General features: G+C 39.1%; 1 protein-coding gene across 4 annotated transcripts in view; it reads left to right on the top strand.

Moving 5' to 3' along the window:
* Nucleotides 1–20,338, top strand: part of LOC103273849 (engulfment and cell motility protein 1) — a 331,697-nt gene that overhangs the window by 180,502 nt on the left and 130,857 nt on the right. For all 4 annotated transcript variants that reach the window (XM_008071304.1, XM_021719170.1, XM_021719169.1 and 1 more), the window contains 2 exons: nucleotides 3,615–3,784; nucleotides 15,650–15,685. In XM_008071304.1, the coding sequence (XP_008069495.1) occupies nucleotides 3,615–3,784; nucleotides 15,650–15,685 (206 nt within the window). The remainder of the gene's footprint in view (nucleotides 1–3,614; nucleotides 3,785–15,649; nucleotides 15,686–20,338) is intronic.

The following is a 20,338-nucleotide window of genomic DNA, read 5'->3' as shown; positions in this document are numbered from 1 at the left end:
GTTTCCCAGTACCATCCGTCATTTTCTCATAGTATTGCATTGGATGTTCAAGGTCCATTATATGAGTGAGAACATGTGATATTCGGATTTTTGTTTTTGTGAGAGGTCACTCAGTATTATAGACTCTAGTTCCATCCAGGTTGCAGCGAAATTCATGATTTTGTTCTTTTTTATGGCTGCGTAGTATTCCATCGTGTAAAGACAAATTCTTAGGACAAGATGTTAATCTTAACGTATTGCGAATCACCCAGGATTCTGGGAAATGATTATTGTTGTGTATGAGCTCAAGGAGACCAGAGAAACTCCATTTTGTGCTCTGTCCTTTCAGCTAATAACTTACCAATATTTAATTTCTTGTTACTAACTTTCTTAGTGTCTTCTTCCCACACCAAGGTGGGACATCAGGAGGGTAAGAACCTTGTCTGTCTTGTTTGCATCAAATGTACAGGACGGTGCTTGGCTCAGAATAAGCTTTTCAGAGGTATTTGTTAAATCAGAGAGTGGAGAGTCTAAGGATTTTGAAAGGGCTTTGATCTCAAGTGAGTAACTGTAAAGACTTGTCTTAGACAAGGTAAAATTATATGCAGGTACCTGCAATAACTGATGTCCAAAAATAAATGTTCCTTATAAACTCCCAGTATTTTAATAATAAAAACTGTATCCTAGCCGGGCTCGGTGGCTCAGCCTGTAATCCCGCACCTTTGGGAAGCTGAGGTGAGTGGATTGCCTGAGCCCGTGGGTTCAAGACCCACCTGGGCAGCGAGACCTCATCTCTACAATAAATAATAAAAAAAAAAATCAGCTGGGCGTGGTAGCGCATGCCTGTAATTCCGGCTACTTGGAAGGCTGAGGTGGAAGGATCGCTGGAGCCCAGCAGGTCGAGGCTGTGGTGGCCGGGAGCGGCCACTGCACTCCAGTCTGGGCGACAGAGTGAGACTCCAACTCAAAAACAAAACAAAACAAAACAAAAAAGCTAACAAACAAAAACCTGTATCCTTACCTGTTCTGATTCCAACTAGAAAAATATTGCATTAAAAATGTCTCACCAGTTTGACATAATATTCTGATTGCAACTCACTCCCAAGACTCACATCTGTGTAGCACCCTTTCTTGATGAGGGGTACTGCCCAGCTGAGAAACAATCCATTACTCTGTGGACTGCAGGGAACCTTAAACCTTTTACCATCACAGTTTTTCAGTGTACCTACCAATGGGATACCAATGGAGGTAAAAAGAAGTTCACTGTGGCCCCAGAACTGCCAGTGATGGAGCTGGAAGTACTAAGGGCTCTGATTCCTGGTTCTGAGAGCTTTTTACCGTGGGTCACCTGACCTGGCACAATACCCTTGTTCTCTTTAATAATATGTCCCTCCAGTGACTCATCTATGTCCTGAAACAAAGAGGAAAGCAAGCACTATAGGCACTGCACATTTTAAAGAAGAGTCACCTCCTTAGATGATGGTATCAAGGGAAAGAGCAAGGTCTTCTGTGAGGGATTAGAACAGCACTGTGAAAACAGGACACGTCATTCTCAGGCACTGAGGCCAGTGCAGGAGAGGGGTGAATGATTCCATAGGAACTTTCCAGGATGTCGAATCTATGAATTTTGAATGTGGTAGTTTGACACAATTTAGAGGAGATTTTACTATTGTTACTGGAAATGATTTCTTGCCTGAGATCCCCAGCAAGTCAGGGAATTACTTTGCTATTCTGATGTGTGACGGTCTTGATAAAATATTTCCAATTTCTATAGCAGCAACCCATTAGCGGTTTGGGGATTTGGAAGGACTGTTATTCAGTCTTGATTTACTCTGCTTGGAACTCTTGTCTTTTTTACGTTTCTGATGTTGTCTTTCTTCACTTCTTTTACTTTAAATTGTACTTATTTAAGTAGGTAACCTATCAAAGGCATACAAATGAAGTAGAATGAATGGTATAATAAATCCTTTCTACTCAGCGTCTACATTATTGACTTTTTCTTTTTTTTCTTAGTAAAAGTTCTCCCTGAAAAGTACACAACTTTTTAAAGGACAAGCAGATTTTCTTTTTGGTAGAGTTTATCAGGAGGATCTCCTTACGTTCCGGCTAGGAAAGACAAGATGGTGATTAAGGAACAGAATCAAAACATCTCATTCTATCTCATTAGTAGATGTAGTATCCCTTCATGATTTAGGGCAGTGGTTCTCCGCGTGTGATTCCAGGGACCAGCATCAGCAGCTGTACCTGTGGACTTGATAAACATACAGGCTTGGATATCCCAACCCAGACCTTCAGAATCAGAAATTCTGGGGGTGGCCTGTGGTTCGTATTTTAAAAAACCATCTAGGGGATGGTTTGTGCATGTAACAATTGGAGGGTCATCATTTAGAGTGTGATCTCTGGAGTCCAAAGCCCCAGGCTCTGTCTCAGCCCCAGCACCAACCTTGTGTGACCTTGGGATGTTTCTTCTGCGATGCAACTCTTTCATGACAAATGCTAGCTTGTACACTGATGTCAATGGGTTGCTGGAACACTTACCTAGCAGGGGAAGTCTATACTACAAGGGGCCTATCCCCCAAAAGATTATTTCTTTTGGGGGGATCCCTTCTTATCTGTTCAGGAGAGGTACCTCATTGTTGGGATCAAACACCTCCTCTTCCCTTTCTCTAAAGTATAACATGGTTTCAAAGAAGAAGGCAAGTACCTGAAGAGAATAGGATGATGGCAGAGTGCTTCAATCATGGTGGTTTTGAGTTACATAAAATTGCAACAATATTCAGTTGTTTCTATTAAGCAAAAACACAGGCAGAAACATTTCTATTTTATTTTTCTTACTGCCTGCCCTCATTGAAAGGTAGATATGAAAACCTAGACTGTGTGAATAAGACATATAGATGACAAATTATTAGTCAGAAGTTCAACTTCTTTGATATTCCTTTCTATTCCTCTATTCTATTCCTCTCTGTCCTGCACGTAGAAGCCAAGTGCAAATGCCTTAAAAGTAATTTTAGGCATAGCTGTTAATTTGATTTCCTAATTACTTAGTTTTAAATTCACTCAAGTAGTCAGTGCATGTGAAACACATGTTGTTGAAATTGAAGTTTGCAAGCATTGTTGTGTGGTGCTGGAAGATTTGCAGTAATCCAGAAAGATTATTTGGGTGTCTAATAAAGCTTCAGAACATGTGTAGGCAGTTATTACTCAGAGTATTGACTGAACGGGTGAACATGCTGTATAAATTTTGTGTAATTGCTTAACTAAGCAAATAGCTTTTGGTTGCTTTTAGATAATAATTTTACTTAAAAAGTAACCATTCTTCCATTTCCCTCCCCTCTGTGCCACACTTTGTTTGGTTTCTGGGGCTTTAATATTCTCATGTCCTTGAATATTCCTTGAAATGGGAATGTGAGCCCTGTCAAAAGAATGCAAGTGGTTCTGTCCTGAATTGAACAGACCTCGCACGGAAGGTGAAGTGTTTGGGTTGGAAACCTGCCCTTGAGGTGCCCACTCTGTATAGTAGGCATACAGTCTTGCACTTTCGACCTTTGCACCTTTGTTTCTCAATGAAATGCTTATTTTTTGGCTATTGTGATTTCCTTTGTGAACACTCTTCCCTTTGCTTTTGCCCCATTGAGGCTCAAAATGCCCAGCAGCTCCATGAACGAATCCAGTCCTCGAGCATGGATGCCAAGCTAGAAGCCCTGAAGGACTTGGCCAGCCTCTCCCGGGATGTCACGTTTGCTCAGGAGTTTATAAACCTGGATGGCATCTCTCTCCTCACGCAGATGGTCGAAAGCGGCACTGAGTAAGCATCTTTTATCCAGATTTCCACATCTGTCCTATTCATTTCAGCATTGTGGGTATTTGTTACATTCCTTATACTTGCAATTTCTAGTTTTAAAGACCAGAAACTTGTTTAGACTCAGGAAAAAAATAGTTTTTAAGATAGTGGCTAGGTAGTGGGTTTCTAATTTTAGTAGCTGTACATCTTCCACCTACTAACCAGTCAGTATCTAAGACATGGTAGAACTCCTTGAAACACCTGAAATTTCAGATTTAGGCAACAAAAAATATTAGGTCATTATCTCTAAGGGCCTTGCACATGTTAGAATTATAATTCCAGAAAATATTAATCCCTCACATTCTTGCCTATCTCCAAGAAAAATGGTTTTCTTTTCTGACTCCATTTAAATAAATTAAAATATTCATGTTTCAAAATATTCAACCAGGTCAAGATGTCATCCCTGAAGTAGTTTTTTAAAAAAATTAATACTCAACAGGCTTGCTGATTGATTGCATACGGAAGCAAAGATAGGTACTACATATAACTTCAAGAATTGGGGCTTAGGCAAGGAGGTGGGTGGTAGTGTACCTTACAGGGTTGGGAGAGACTGGGAGAGAAAGGCAATGTTCAGAATGTGAAAACCAAATCTTGTTTTACTGATTGTGTGTAGTTCAGATCAGCTGAAGTAGAGTGTTTCATACACATCATCTTGTATAATTGCAGTTGAACGCAGGCATTATTAACTTAGTAATAAGATACTTAATCCTGAATTGTACCCTGCATCTCTAAAATTTTTAAAAAGATAAAGTTAAAAAAAATGAATACTTGAATGATTAAATACATGTCCTTAATTATTTAAAATGAAACACAGTAAACATGTATTGAGTATCTACTGTGTGCAAAAGAGTGACAAGTGGGAAAGTTTTTTCATATGAGCCTTACCTTCCAAGGATTGATGACGCTTATTATATAGGCAGAATTCAACTGTGTGTCATTCCTTCTGAAGGCTAGGAGTTTAGAGGGTGGACCCATTATATCTCATCAAGTCACACAGAGGAGGTGACAGTGAAGTGGACCTTGAAGCAGTTTGAGTTCCCTCGTATGGACGAAGGGATGGATACTCTGACTGGGAGCACACCTTCTCAGTGAAGGCTTTGATTCTCTCATGCGACTCAGGGAGTATAAGGAGTCAGGTGGGGCTAGTGCTACACCGTGTGCCAGGGTGGATTGAACAAGGGGCTGCTCTTTCTCATATGGTCAGGAGCTATTGACATTGGCCAGTAGATCATGTGATCATGTAATTTGAGCTAAGTTAATAATGTGCAGAGTTGGAATGTGTGTTAATTAAGAACTGGAGGTTTATTACGAAGGATATTTATTAGGATGCTTTTAGTTCTCTTCAGTAACTAGGGATGTAAATAGTGAACTGATGACTGTTGGAGACCTTTCTGTGCTCCCTCTGTGCTCCCTCTATTATCCCATCCTCTCCTCTCCCTCCTGTTCTTCCTCCCTCCCCTCCTCTACACCTGTCATTTAACTTCTGCAGTTGGTACTAGTGAAAACTTTTTTTCTCATTGGAAGAAAGGACATTCTTTAGAGTGTGGAGATGGGGATCTTAGCTTACAGACAAGTAGAGAAAATCTTTGAAACTGAATAAAGGGGGATAAAACTAAGTTCGAGAAAACGGACTGCAGGCTTGGGTGATCAGGAGAGGGTCACCTTGTAGATAGGAATCATTTTTTTTCCCCCAATGGTTGCTAGACCTCTGCTTATGAAATTCTGGTGTACCTCAGTCTGGAGTGGGACAGGGAAATGCAAACCCTGGGTGTTATCAGAATCCAGTGTGGTTACTGTACGTTGGAGCTGGAGCTCGAGTCAGGGATTCAAGGAACTAGACAAAGGAAAAAGATACAGAGCGTTCTGTCTGTGACTAAAACTTCAAGCTTGAATCTGGTCTGGAAGGTGTCAGGCCAGATTAGGATCCTTGTTCCCAGTGAGCATTGGAGGAGGACGAGTTGTGATTATAAACACCTTCACTCTTTAACTGTGGATTACTTCATGTAGCTGCCAGACCTGGTAGGCCTGTGCTACATGCATGCCTCTGCTTCTAGTGGGGCAGGGAGCCTCCAGAGAGTCTGCCTTGGTGACATTTAGTAACATGTTAAATAAAAAAATAAAAATGCTACCTTGTTTATTGATTTATCTGAGTCTCAGCCATTGATACATTAATGTCACTTGCTGATATTAGGAGGTTCTGCCATAGATACCTAGGTATCTGGGGGCTTGTGCTCTTAAGTATTCAGGAGGATACTGTGTCCTTCCAAAATTACCAGAATTGCAACCGTAATTACAAGGACCACAGAGAGAATATTAAAGCAAGGACTCATGTGATCTGGATCCTGAGTATGGGGCTGTGGTAGAGCCCCAAACCTCCAGAGGCGTGTTTTGACAATGAAAACTGTGCCAGAAGCATTTGTTTGCCATAACAAGATACCACAGACTGGGTGCCTTGAACTACAGAAATTTATTTTCTCACAGTTTTTGGAAGCTAGAAGTTCAAGATCAAGGTGTTGGCATGGTTGGTTTCTTCTGAGGTCTCTCTTTGGCTTGTGGATGACTGCCTTCTCTCCCTGTTCTCACGTGGGCTTTTCTCTGTGTGTACACATTCCTGGTGTCTCTTCTGTGTCTAAATATGCTCTTCTTATCAGAATGCCAGTCAGATTAGATTAGGGCCCACCCTAATGGCTTCACTTTACCTTAACCACCCCTCTAATGGCCCTGTCTCCAAATACTGAAGTACTGGGGGTTAGGGCTTCAACATATGCATTTTGGGGGTGCACAGTTCAGCCAGTAACACTCATCAGAGGGACACTATCACTTTTGCTTTAAAAGAAAAAGAGTAAAAACTGACACTATGTGTTTGCCTTGTCAACATTCTTATTTTTTATCAGTGTTGATGCCTTATTCTGTCCTCATCTCCACCTACAGAGCAGCCCAAAAGGTTCACCATCCCTCAGACCCATGATTGGGGACAGCAGATCTGAATTATACCTCCATGTTGTGCATATACAGTGTGAGAGAAATACTGAACGTATTTCATGTGAATCAAAGCAACTGAATACCTTTTTAAAGAAATAAAAATAAAAAGTATCATGCTCATTAACATTTTAACTACAGTTATGCACTGCATAATAATGTTTTGGTCAAAGATGGACCACATGCGTGATGCTGGGCCTGTAAGATAGTAATGAAGCTACTTTATATAGGTGTACCATTATAAAGCTTTTTTTTATTTGTTTTTGAGTTGGAGTCCCATTCTGTTGCCCAGGCTAGAGTGCAGTGGCACGCTCACAGCCACTGCATCCTTGACCTGCTGGGCTCAGGCAATCCTTCTGCCTCAGCCTTCCAAGTAGCTGGAACTACAGGTGAGTGTCATCACGCCCAGCTAATTTTTTTGATTTATTGTACAGATGAGGTCTCACCATGTTGGCCAGGCTGGTCTCGAACCTGTATGCTCAGGCAATCCTCTCAGCTTGGCCTCTCAAAGTGCTGGGATTATAGATGTGAACCACCATGTCAGGCCTTTTACATTCTTTTATTTTTTGAATTGGAGTCTTACTCTGTCACCCAGTCTGGAGTGCGGTGGCATGCTGATGGCCACCACAGTCTCGACCTGCTGGGCTCAGGCGATCCTTCTGCCTCAGCCTTCTAAGTAACTGGAACTACAGGCATACACTACCATGCCTAATTTTTTATTTATTGTAGAGACAAGGTCTCACCAAGTGCCCAGGTGGCTCTCGAATCCGTGAGCTCAGGCACTCCACTCGCCTCGGCCTCCCAAAGTGCTGGGATTACAGGCTGAGCCACCGAACCCAGCTGCCTTTTATATCTTTTATATGCATTTTTGCTCTGTTTTTTCTGTATTTAGATATGTTATATACAAATATTTCCCGTTGTGTTGCAATGGCCCACCGTGTTCAATCCAGTCACATGTTGTACAAGTGTATAGCTCAGGAACAATAGACTATACCGTATAGCCTAGGCATGCAGTAGGCTATGCTGTCTAGGTTTGTGTAAGTACACACTATGGTGTTCATACAAGGACGAAATCACCTAAAGAGGCATCTCTCAGAATATATCCACATTCTTAAGTGGACACATTCCTATATTTATAATAAGTTGTGAGCTATTACAGTTTGATATATACAGCCAGGTTTCAGACAGATAACCAGAATTCAAGACCAGATCTTGAATAAAATGTGTTCCTTTTTGCATTTTCCTCTTATACTTTCCCATTAAACTATACTTCTGAGAAGTAATGATATCTCTCTGGGTCACCTTTGGTGTCCCCTTTCCTGTTTCATGTAAGTTCAAAGTCATGCAGCTTTCGGCGACGGAGGAAGGAGGGACTAGAGCTGCCAGGCCGCCTGCCTTCCTTGTGCTGGCCCTGCGGCTCATGGTGAGAGGTGGCTCACTTGATCCGCAGCTAGTTTTTAGATCTTTTTGCTCAAATGAAAAAGAAAAGAGAAAGCCATTTTTTAAAAATAAGAAATTCTGGTTTCTCAATTAAACTTATAGCAAAACTAATTAATTAACTGGAAACCTTTGGAATAGACACCACACAAATTAAATAGATCCTGCAATTTGGAAGGCATTTAGTCATGAGTCCTGGGCAGCCTTCCAGCTGGAGAAGGTGGAGGCTTTCTAAGCAGGACCTGTGGAAATTTTTAGTAAACACTGAAGAAACGTAGCTGGAATTTTTCTCCTTACTTTTAGTAATAATGAGATTCAGAGATGACTGGTTTGCTTCTCATTACCCAAGGCTGAGCTTTTAAAAGTTTTCTCTCTCCAGCTGGTACTGGGAGGGGTCATGGGGCAAAATCAGCAACAAAGGGACAATGAAGAAGTGTCATTTTGGCAAAGCACAGTATTTAAAAGCTGAATTTAATTTTTCTGTCCTTGTGGAATTTTGAAATTCTGTTCCTAATTTGTGCTTGAAACATAGGTGCAGAAGCAAATAAGTTGCCCCAGCCTGAACAAGATAAGGAACCTTAAGGAATGGATAGTGTTTCCAAAAGAAAAAAAAAAAAAAGATGTGCATCAAAAGATTCTTCAGACATATTTTATTTTATTTGTGCAAAAACAAATCATACCTCCATCTCTAAGTCCAATGTACTGGCTAGTACTGTACTTCTTCGGGTTTTAATAAAACACCATGTTCTTTGTCTATGCTTGTATGAACACAGCCAATTAGACAGTTTATTTCTATATCCTTTCACTGTTAAATAGTCAGTCATCAGGCTCAGACTGTAATCCCAGCACTTTGGGAGGCCGAGGCAAGTGGATTGCCTGAGACTGTGGGTTCAAGACCAGCCTGGGCAACTTGGCGAGACCTCATCTTTACAGTAAAAAAACTTAGCCTGGTGTGGGTAACATGCGCCTATAGTTCCAACTACCTGGAAGGCTGAGGTGGAGAGATCACTAGAACCCAGGAGATCGATGCTGGGGTGGCCGTGAGCATGCCACTGCACTCCAGCCTAGTCGATGGAGTGAGATTCCAACTCAAAAAAAAAAAAAAAAAAGTCAGTCATCACTGGGGGCAGAAGAGCAGAGGGAACATTTCCAAGAATGAAAGGGCAGAATACTTACATTTTCCTTCCTATGTGGCAATGTGATGGGAAAATTACGCTATTAGAATATGAGTAAGCTGTAGCACCACCCTGGGCAGAAAAGTCAAGAGTGAAAAAAATGTTAAATTCATGTGTTTACAAAGAACTCGGACAGTTTTTTTTATATTGACTTTCTTTTCTTAATGAAGAATCATATTTATTTTTTTGAAAATATGTAAATAAGCAGAAGGGAGAAAGAAGTAGCATTTGTAGTCTACCTTGTAGTCTACAAGCTTTTTTAATATGTCTTGCATATATTTCTTATATATTATTTTAGATACACGTATATGTATAGGCTTTATAAAAGTACAAAATAGTAGTTTTTGTAATCTACTTTTTTTTTTGAATTGGAGTCAGTCCATAGCCCAGGCTATAGTGCAGTGGCACGCTCACAGCCACCCCAGTGTGAACCTGCTGGGCTCCAGCGATCTTTCTGCCTCAGCCTTCCAAGTAGCTGGAACTACAGGTACACGCTACCACATTTGGTTAATCTTTTATTTATTGTAGAGATAAGGTCTGCCCAGGCTGGTCTCAAACCCGTGTGCTCAGGCAATCCACTTGCCTCAGCCTCCCAAAGTTCTGGGACTATAGGCTGAGGCGCCGAGCCCTGCCAAAAAGGGGTTTTTTAAAAAGTTACTTGCTGAGCCACCAAGTGCAATCTACTTTTTATACCTAACAATATTACCATGTCATTAGATATTATTCCCTCCATCACTTTTGATGCTTGAATACTATTTCATTTCTATAGCTTGTTGAGGTACGATTAATATACAATATAATATAACAATTGGAAAAATATGTTCAGTATGGTGCACCATTTCCCTATGGTGAGGACATTACGTTGTTTTCAGGTTTTTTCTGGATGTTGTCTAATCAGTTTTTCTTTTAGCATATCTTTGTGAATATTTAAATTATTTCCTTGCAATAAAATTTCTGACTCACTGGAAGTACACATTTAAAGCTGTTTTAAAATACAGTCCAAAAGCTTGGTGAAATGTCCTAATTTATACTTTAGCATCTGTGTAGGAGTATGCCCATTTCTAATCCCTTCATCAATTCTAGACTGGTGCTTCTTTAGGTTTCTCTTGTTTTCCTGGGAAAAATAGCAGTGGGGTATTTGTGGAGTTCTTACTAATCTGGGGAATTTGTAAGTGCTGTTCTATTGGTTGGGCTAAGATCATTGCTCCAAAATTGGGATGTATTAGGAGCAGTGGAAGGAGTCCCACAGTTATTTTAGCAATATGTAAAGCCCTTAGATAATTGTCTTAAAAAGAAACATGAATTGTGTACATGATTAGTCCCTTCCCCACCCTGTCATACATATGATGCAGATGAGAAAGTTTGGCTGATGCTGTATGTAATTATGTATGTGTATAGAAATTGACATTGTTGCATTAACACAAGGACAGTCTCATGTTAAACTTTCATTATTCAAATTGTTTTCTACTTGCCTGAACTGGGGCTCTTTTCATTTTCTAGGTGTTGTAAAAATTGAAGTATGACTTGAATTATGCACCCTGAATGATGTCTTGGCCTAGCACCACACTTGAGATGGATTTGTGGGTTTTATTCATGTATCAAAGTGTATGTTATTTGAGTTCTGAACAACATTCCTAACACAGGGGTAGACGTGTGAGGGGTAAGAGGAGATGTGTGGGGAAAATCCAAAGATGTACATGACAGTTTTTGACTATGCGTGACCTTTTCTAGAATTTTATCTTCAAATAAAAGATGGGTGTTTTTTAAAGTAACTTTGTTAACCTCCAGGGACACAGATTATCAGCTCCAACTCACGCCATTGCTTCTGAGCACTTGGTGTCTCATAAGTCTTGGCTGTTCTGGGAGGTCCTGGCCAGGCCAAAGTGATTCGTCTACTTACTGTCTCACAGCCAAGCCCAGCTGACACCAGCCAAGCCCAGATGACACCATACATGCATTGCACTTCACCTTCTCAGCGGTCACAGACCAAGCCAAAAAGAAGCTGCTCCTGTGGTCTGTGCAGTCAGCCCTGCTGCAAAGCCTGCCTGGTCTTCCCAGCTCCCTCTGCCTGTTCTCCTGGAGCTTGCACTCAGAACAGCTCTCTGGGTCCCTGCCAGAAATTTGCATCACAAAGGCCAAAGAGGCCAACCTTTCTGGGCTTTGTCAGAGTTTGTGTGGCAGAAAATTCCCTAAATAGGATCTGCCTCCTCCTCACCCCTATTGCTTTCTCTCTGTTTCTTTGTCTATCACTCTGGTAATGAATGAGAAAGGGTCACACAGACCCATTTGAAGAAGAGATTATCTTCTACTGGTGAAAAGAATGCCATTCCTTGGGCTGAGGTGGGAGGTTTTTGGACACTGAACATCAGCCTTTCTAGAATAATTTCTCTTCTGGTCACATTTCTCCAAAAAATGAATATACTGGGGGTGGAGAGAGAGAGAGAGAGAGAGAGAGAGAGAGAGAGAGAGAGAAAGGGAGAGAGAAAGGGAGAATGGGAATGAAAGAAAGAGGAAGGAAGAGAAAGAGAGAGAGGAGAATGAGAATTCCGGTAGGACAACCTACAAACATCACAAACTTCTCCCTTCTCCGTATACGTAATCTGCAGCCAAAGTGAGGGTGCTCAAGTTGAGGAGTAAGAAACACTGTGACTCAGCACTGAATTATCTCAGCAGTCTGGTCAGGGAGAACTCTCCAAGGTCAGGGATGCTGAAGGAGGCAGAACACATATAAAAACTTTCAGGCCCCTGGCCAGAAAGTTATTTTGAAACTTTGCTATGATTGCTTTAAATATTACACGTGCACGCACACACACAATTTTATTTCAAAACGGCTTAAAACTTACAGAAAAGTTGCAAGAACAGAACAGAGAACTCCCATTTGTTCTTCTCTCTCAGAGACCCTATTCAAGTTTCAGTAGTTGTATCAGCTGCATCTTTTAATGGAAAGACTCGAACTCCAGGTAATGCCTTGCACCCAGTTTTCCTGTCTCCTCCTAGTTCTCCTTCAATCTAGAACTGTCTTCGGTTCTTTCTTTTCTTTTATGACTGGCATTTTAAAATTATAGTTCAGCCATTTTGTAGAATATCCTCTAATTTGGGTTTGTTAAAGGGAACTTCGTTAAAGGCAATTTTCAGAGAAAAGTAAAATCGTAACTCTCCTACAGATGTGAAAGTTGATTACACGAATTGGGTCATTCTTGTCAGTCCAATTAAATTAGAGTTGAGGGTCTGGGGGAAAAAGCACTTGGGGCACATATCACCAGCTTTAAGAATTTAATTTTCTGTAATCTTAATACCAGTTTTACTTAGTAGCTGCTAAAATGACCTGCCCTAACTCTTAAGACTGGTTTTACCTACCAATGTCATTCATCTATCAGGACTTGCCAGCTCTCTAGTGGTTCTCTAGTGCAAGTAATCTTCCCTTCAAAACAATGTAGAACATTTTTCTCTTTCTATTAAAACTCTCAGTCTTCTCTTTGTTCTTCGGACTTACCAAAGACCACACTGTCTGTATGTTTGCCCTGAATTGCAATTTTGTAATTCATAAATAAAATGTTTAATTTAGAGATCTGTCTCTAGATTACATTTGGATTTTGACATAGATATAGAAATGAAAATGTAGTGAAATATTTTATTTTAGTCATATGGTATAAGGGAACCAGGCAGATGTTATAGATTTAAAGGAAAAGTCAAAAGAGCATATATTTATGTGGAGCAAAGGAATGTTGAAATGAAACAAAACAGGTTTTCCACCAGCAGGGAAGAAGTCAATTCAAAATTCAATCACTGCCAGACGGGACTAAGATAGAGAGATAGATAGATAGATAGATAGATAGATAGATAGATAGATAGATTAGATAGATAGATAGATAGATAGATAGATAGATAGATAGACAGACAGAATTTCAAAGACAATAGCCCAGAAAGGTATATTATAGACACTGCTTAGTTTTCTATTGAATCATAAAACTTTGTTTTCTACAGGTTTGTCTAATGTTTTCTCATGACCCATACTGATGTCTTTGCCTTTATTTTTTTTCCATTGCTTCCTGTTGCTGACACATGACGTCTCCTTGCTTTACTTCTGGTGTTAACTTTGACCACTCAATTAAGATAGCATCTTCCAGGTGTTTCCACTATAACATGTCTCCCTACCTTTGCACTTAATTCATAAGAAATTGGTAGGGAGACATATTAAAACTATGAAAAATCCCATTACTCACCCGGATTTCACCTGCCGGTTTTAGCATTGACATTCCTTGTTTGAATTAATTATTACTCTGATGATTTCAAAGGGGAATTTTCTAATGGTATTATTTCTTCTGCATTTATTAGTTAGCTTTCTTTGGTATTAAGAGCTTTATTTTCTCCCTGTGCATTTATTCACTTACATGTTTATTTCCAGTGGGGAGCTGGAGTTGCCTCAAACTACTTACTATGAACCAGTTTGGCTCAAACTACTTACTGACAACTCTTTCTGGCTCTGCATTCATTGATGTCATGTTGGTATTTTAAATTGGTCATTGTGAGAGTAGTTACACCATGGAAATTGGAAAATATTTCTCTCAGATCAGTCTTTGTCTGAGATTTGTGTTTTCCCCTCAGAGATTCCGTTTCTAAACATCAGCTCATCGCTCTATATCAAGGTGGACTTATTTGTCCCTGTTTTATTCAGTGGACTATGACCTATCTCTGTATTATTTATTTTGATTCTCAACTTATCCCAGATTTGGTCCATGGGAGCTCCTTCAAGCTGACATTTGTGCCCTGTTGACCTGTCTCCCATTGTTTTTTGGGTTTTTTTTTTTTTTTTTTTTTTAGCATTTCTTTACTTTCTGGCTCAACAAAATGAACCAGGACTATCTGGATCTTTCCTTACCCCAACCATGGCATGACCCACTTCCCTAAGGAGCCCTGGTCCCTTTGAGTGTAGAGTATCTCTGGCCTTTGCATACTCCCAACTTCTGCTCAGAACTGCCTCTCCCTGGCCACCTACCACTTTCACCCTGCCCAATGAAGGATGAAGGAAAGATGAAGAATAATACATATTTTTTAAAGAAAGGAAAATAAAGGAGGGGGAGGAGGAAGAGAAAGATCTCTTTATATATGTATGTTTAACTCTCCCTCACCCTAGTTTTTCCAAAGATTAGATTTAGTTTCATGTGGTCATGCCGATTACTGAAGTGATTACCTTTTATGTGGTTGAGAATGTGAAACTTTTCAAGAGCAAAATCACTCATCGACCATTTATTGAGTCCTACTATGTGTATGCCTGATATTATACTACTTACTCATAGTGCACAGCCCCAGCCGTCTATGAGGTAGAATGACAGTAAGATGTCCTAAGGTTTATAGCTGGTGTAGCCTCAAAGCCTGCAGCTTGCAGATGCAGGCACCACCTGTGTCTGGTCAAGGAAGGGGAATCAGAAGTCAGGAAGACTTCCCAAAGGTGCCTAGAATGAAGTGAGTTTAGAGGTAGGACTCGGCTAGTTGGACAAAGAAAGGAAGGATATTTCACAGAAAGAAGAACATGCTAAAACTTAGAGAGATTTGGCAGACTTGAGGAATGAGAGGTTGTTTGACCAGGTCAGAAGCACTTGTTTCTTTGTCTTCTTGAACCTTTTTTTTTTTTTGTAAGAAAGCACAGTTGTTCTTTTTTGTAGTCAGTCTTGCCTATTCCAGGCCACCATCCCAGAGTTCCAGTTCTGTGACTGAACACTATTGCAATGTCGCATTGCAGACATTGTAGTGTCTTCCCTCAGAAGAAGTAATCTTTCTCTCAAGAAAAGAGGAAGTAGAATTAGCGGACATTTTACCAAAGAAAGATAAAACATTTTTTCATAGTCTTTTTGGGTCGGCTTTTGTCACTAAAATTTTTTCAATTCTTACCTCTAGGGGATTCTTTCCTCTTTTGAACATGGCCCCAATCTGATCCAAACAAATTGTTCTTGTTGCCTTTACCCATAAGCAGATGCATTAGGTTGGTGATAGTAGTTTAATCTTGATCTTTTGATTGTTTTTTTATCATCAACAGGTGTCACATTTATTACTTTGAATGATATTTTGAAATTGATGATTTTGTTTTAGTTCATGGTAGTTATGTTTGTCCTATATCTAATCCAGAGTTTCCTTTAAGATATGTTAATTGTGTAAAAGTTATGCTCTAGGAATAGAGCAATTGTGTAAAAACTGTTGCTTTTAAACATGCTTCTCACATGGCTGTTTTTATATTTTGCAGACGATACCAGAAATTGCAGAAGATTATGAAGCCTTGGTAAGAATATATGATCAATTGGTATTGATGATTTAACACTTCCTTCTTCTTTGCATAATTTAATTCTGTCCTCTGACTGATTGTGTAACTATGCATCTTGATATTTTAAGTAATTTTTTTTTTTTGCTTTCTGCTTGATGTTCTTATATAAAGAGATTCTTTAAAAATTTTTCTCTCTTTTTTGGCAGCATAAAGGGTATTCTATGTTTGTAACCACTACAGGATTGCCACCCTATCCCTAGAGCAATGCTAGGCATAATTTTATGTATTACTTTAAACAAAACTTTCTTTTTTGTGGTATAGGTGATGTTCAAAGTCAAAAGTCTTTGATTTTCTTCAATGACTCAAGAAGAAAAAGATTCACATTTTAAAAAGTATTCAGAATTGAAGTATGGAAGGAAAATTATTTACTTTGCATTTGAGAAAGTGCTTGATCAGCTATCTGTTACGTGAATTGCATGCTAATTGTGTTTGAAGATCTCAGAGCTTCTTTCTTAGCATTTTCCCTTCTCACTGCCTTTCTTATCCACTAAATAGGGTGAGTCTAAAAATGGTCTAACAAATTCTTTGAAGTAGGCTGAACAAATTTCTACAATGCCAAGCTGTTAAGCAAATAATTTCAGTTTGAGAAGGAAGACTGAAGAGCATTTCAATTTTGTAAGCCCTCAGAGAAAATCCTTATCACCTTTAATCCACTGTATACAGTATTAGACTAGTCTTAAGTCATTCACCTTCCTCTACCCCCTTACATATAGACAAAGCATTAGCTGCAGGGACTCTTCTGTTTATTAAATTCTAATAAAATAGAAAGCAATATTGAGTTTCCAGGGTAAAGCTTCTTAAATTTTATTTTGATATATTTAATAAAACAGAAGCACTTAATGGTAATGGCAGTAGAGGACTTTTTTTTTTTTTTGAGTTGGAATCTCACTCTGTCGCCCAGACTGGAGTGCAGTGGCCGCTCCCGACCACCGCAGCCTCGACCTGCTGGGCTCCAGCGATCCTTCTGCCTCAGCCTTCTGAGTCGCTGGAATTACAGGCGCGCACTACCATGCCCGGCTAATTTTTTTTTTTATTTATTGTAGAGATGAGGTCTCGCCTGCCTGGGCGGGTCTCAAACCCACAGGCTCAGGCAATCCACTCACCTCAGCCTCCCAAAGGCGCGGGATTACAGGCTGAGCCACCGAGCCCGGCTGAGGACATTTTTTTAATGAGAGTTAGTCCCCGGCACTGTCTAAATGTTTACACTCATTATTTCTATTCTCCACTTATATCCAACATACAAGATTAGTATTTCCTGGGTTTAAGAAGTTAAAATCAGATGGAGGAGCTGAGGTTCAAACCTATTTTCTTTTCATACAGTTTGCTAATGTAGAGGAATTTTGGACCGAAGGCAAAATAATTTTTAAAAAATTTGTCTGTTAACAGTTTTAATCGTTTGGTATATAGGGATACTAGACACTTTGGGATTATGATTTTCATTTATTAATCGTAGACAAAATGCATTGGTTACTCCTTCTGCTAATAATAGAGTAGCACAGTTAGACTAACAGAGATAGCAGTTATAAAATCTGGACAAAATATTATAAACAAATCATAAAAAAGCAACTGTTGGAAGGCACTGGATAGCAACTTAAAGCAGGCAGAAAGTGGAAGAAAATCAACCCTTGAGAGAACAGATGAGTTTTGGATGAGATTTGTGTGTTTGCAGCTTTTTGCCTTGAGAACACCTACTCATGCAGGTAGCATGAAGTGGCAGAAAGCCTTGGTCTTAGTCCAATACTAAGAGTATAGTTTGGAGCTGGCAGAGCAGCTGAATTCTTGGGGGAATCTACGAAAGAAGGAAAGCTCAGAGGGTGTGAGTCCTTACATATAAACTCTTCCCAGATCCACTGGTGATCTCTGAAGTATGGCTGCACATGTGTGTGTGTGTAAATTCCAAGGACCTAGTAAAAGCAGCAACTGGAAATAACTGCCATGTTTGAGCAGAGATGTCAGCTGTCATTCACTGCAGTTTTGAGTTTGATTAACTTCCTACTAGAACAAAAAATCAGTACTCTTCAAAGGAACAAAACTGACTTCTGAGCCTTGACAATATTTTATTCACAATGTCCAATATACAGCAAAAATTTACCAGGTATATGAGGAAATAGGAAAAGATGACTCATAGTTAAGAAAAAACAGAAGGTAGTAGAAACTGACCCTGAGATAATTCACATGTCGGAATTAGTAGATGAATATTTTAAAACAACTTTTGTAAATATATCAAAAGACTAAACTAAAGTATGAGTATAAAAGTGCACAGATGGGGAGTCTTAACAGAAAAAGTGGAAACAATAACCAAATATAAATTATAAAACAGAATGTACAGTAGACAAAATGAAAAAAATTACTGTATAGAGTTGAAGATGTCAGAAGACACATAACCTTCAAAATATATCAGTATAAATTACCCAATCTGAAAAGCAGATGCAATGAATAGTGAGTACTTGACCTGTGAGATAGTAACTGATCCAAAATACATTTAATTGGAGTCTCAAAAGGAGAGAAAAAATTGGGGGGACAGAAAAATATTTGAATAAATAATTATAGAAGAAAATCATTATGGAGAAATAGGAAATAAGTTCTTTATACTGAAGGGATATGATACTAGGTAGAAATTAAAATCTATAGGAAAGGATAAAAAACATAAAATTGTAAATATATGGGTAAATACAAAAGACAAAATGTAGTCGTTTTCTTTCAAACTTCTTTAAGAGACATATAACTATATAAAGCAAAAATTATAATACTGTTTGTAAAGTTTTTGACATATTTACATGTAATATATATGAAAATAAGAGCAAAAAGGATGGGGAAGGAAAAGAAACTACACTATGGCAAGCTTCTTACTGTTTAATCTTCCCTTTAAATAATATGTTAATGGTGTACGTTGTAATATATAGGTAGAGTCACAACTAAAAAATTAATGCAAAGAAGCATAGGTCAAAGTCCAAAGGAAAAATTAAGTTGGACTGCTAAAAAATATTTGATTAACCCAAAAGAAGGTAAGAAAAGAGAAACAAAGAACAAAACATAGTTAGATCAAATGAAAAACAAGTTGGATGACATAAATCTAACCGTATCAATACATTAAATGTAGATAGATTAAACAATCCAGTTAAACAGCTTAGATTGTTAGAGCAAATTTAAAAAGCATGACTCAGATCTGTGCTGTTTACAAAATATATGCTATAAATGCAAGATCACATGTAGTTTGAAAGTAGAAGGATGCAAAAAAACATATACTACACAAATACTACTACTAATAATGCAACTGAGTAATTTGATATCAAGAAAAATAAGACTTGAAGACAATATGGTATCAGAGATAAAGAGTAATAATTATTAATAAAAGTGGTCAATTCATCAGGAAGACATAAAAATGTCAAATATAGGACAGGCACGGTGGCTTAAGCCTGTATTCCCAGCACTTTGGGAGGCTGAGGTGAGCGGACTGCCTGAGCCCATGGTTTGAGAACAGCTTGAGCAACTTGGCGAGACCTCATCTCTACAATTAAAAAAATAAAAAATAAAAAATAAATAAGCCAAGCATGGTAGTACATGTCTGTATTTCCGATACTTAGACAGCTGAGGCGGAGGGATCACCTGAGCCCAGCAGGTCAACGCTGGGGTGGCTGTGAGCATGCCACTGTACTCCAGCCTGGGCAACGGAGTGAGACTCCAACTCAAAAAAATTTTTTTAAATGTATATGTACCTAATAATAAGCCCTCAAAGTACATGAAGCAAAAACTGACAACTAGAAAGAAAAATAGACAAATCCATTTCCATTATCATAGTTGTAGATTTTAAAACTACTCTCTCCTAACTGATAGGAAAACCAGGCAAAATCAGTAAGGATATGTGCCTGATAAACATTCTTTTTTTTTTTTTTCCGAGAAAGCAGGATATATTGAGAGGACAGAAAAGCTCTCACAGTGGGAGGGGACCCAAAAGTGTTGCCATGATCAACATTCTTAAAGGTCTTGTCTTAACTGTTATTTATAAACCATCATACCCAACAACAGGAGAATACGAGGGGGGACCCCAAAAACCCTGGAATTGTCCTTTGGAAGGTGGGCCTCTTGTAGTACAAACTTCCTCTGCTAGGTAAGTGTGCTAGGAACCCATTGGCATCAGTGTACCAGTTAGTGTTGTTGTGAGAAGCTGTGTTCTGCTTCTGTGAAATTTTTTTTGAATATTTTTTTCAATGCGTTTGCCCATTTCATGATAGGTGATTTATGAGCATACCTGTCCTCACCATACTGAGTGTTCAGCAGCGTTTGACCAAAAGCAGTATAAACCCTGCCCCTCTTTCCCTATTCACCTGATTTCACCCAAAGTAACTTTTTTTGTGTTTCCCTGAATGAAAAAAATCCTTAGAGGGAAATGTTTTGACAGTGTGAAAGAGGTGAAAGAAAAATTGGCAGAAGCTCTAAAAGGCATCAACATTGATGAGTTCAGAAACTGTTTTGAGCAGTGGAAAAAGGATCTCAATAGGTATATTGCATCAAACAAAGAGTACTTTGAAAATGACTGAAGTTCAAACATGTAAGAATAAATACACAATTTTTTTTTTTTTTTGGAGAAAGCAGGATATATTGAGAGGACAG

The sequence above is a fragment of the Carlito syrichta genome, unplaced genomic scaffold (genome assembly GCF_000164805.1).
Source record: "Carlito syrichta isolate Samal-C Ts95f unplaced genomic scaffold, Tarsius_syrichta-2.0.1 Scaffold314288, whole genome shotgun sequence".
Classification (NCBI taxonomy): Eukaryota; Metazoa; Chordata; class Mammalia; order Primates; family Tarsiidae; genus Carlito; species Carlito syrichta.
This window is presented reverse-complemented; position numbering and strand designations above follow the sequence as displayed.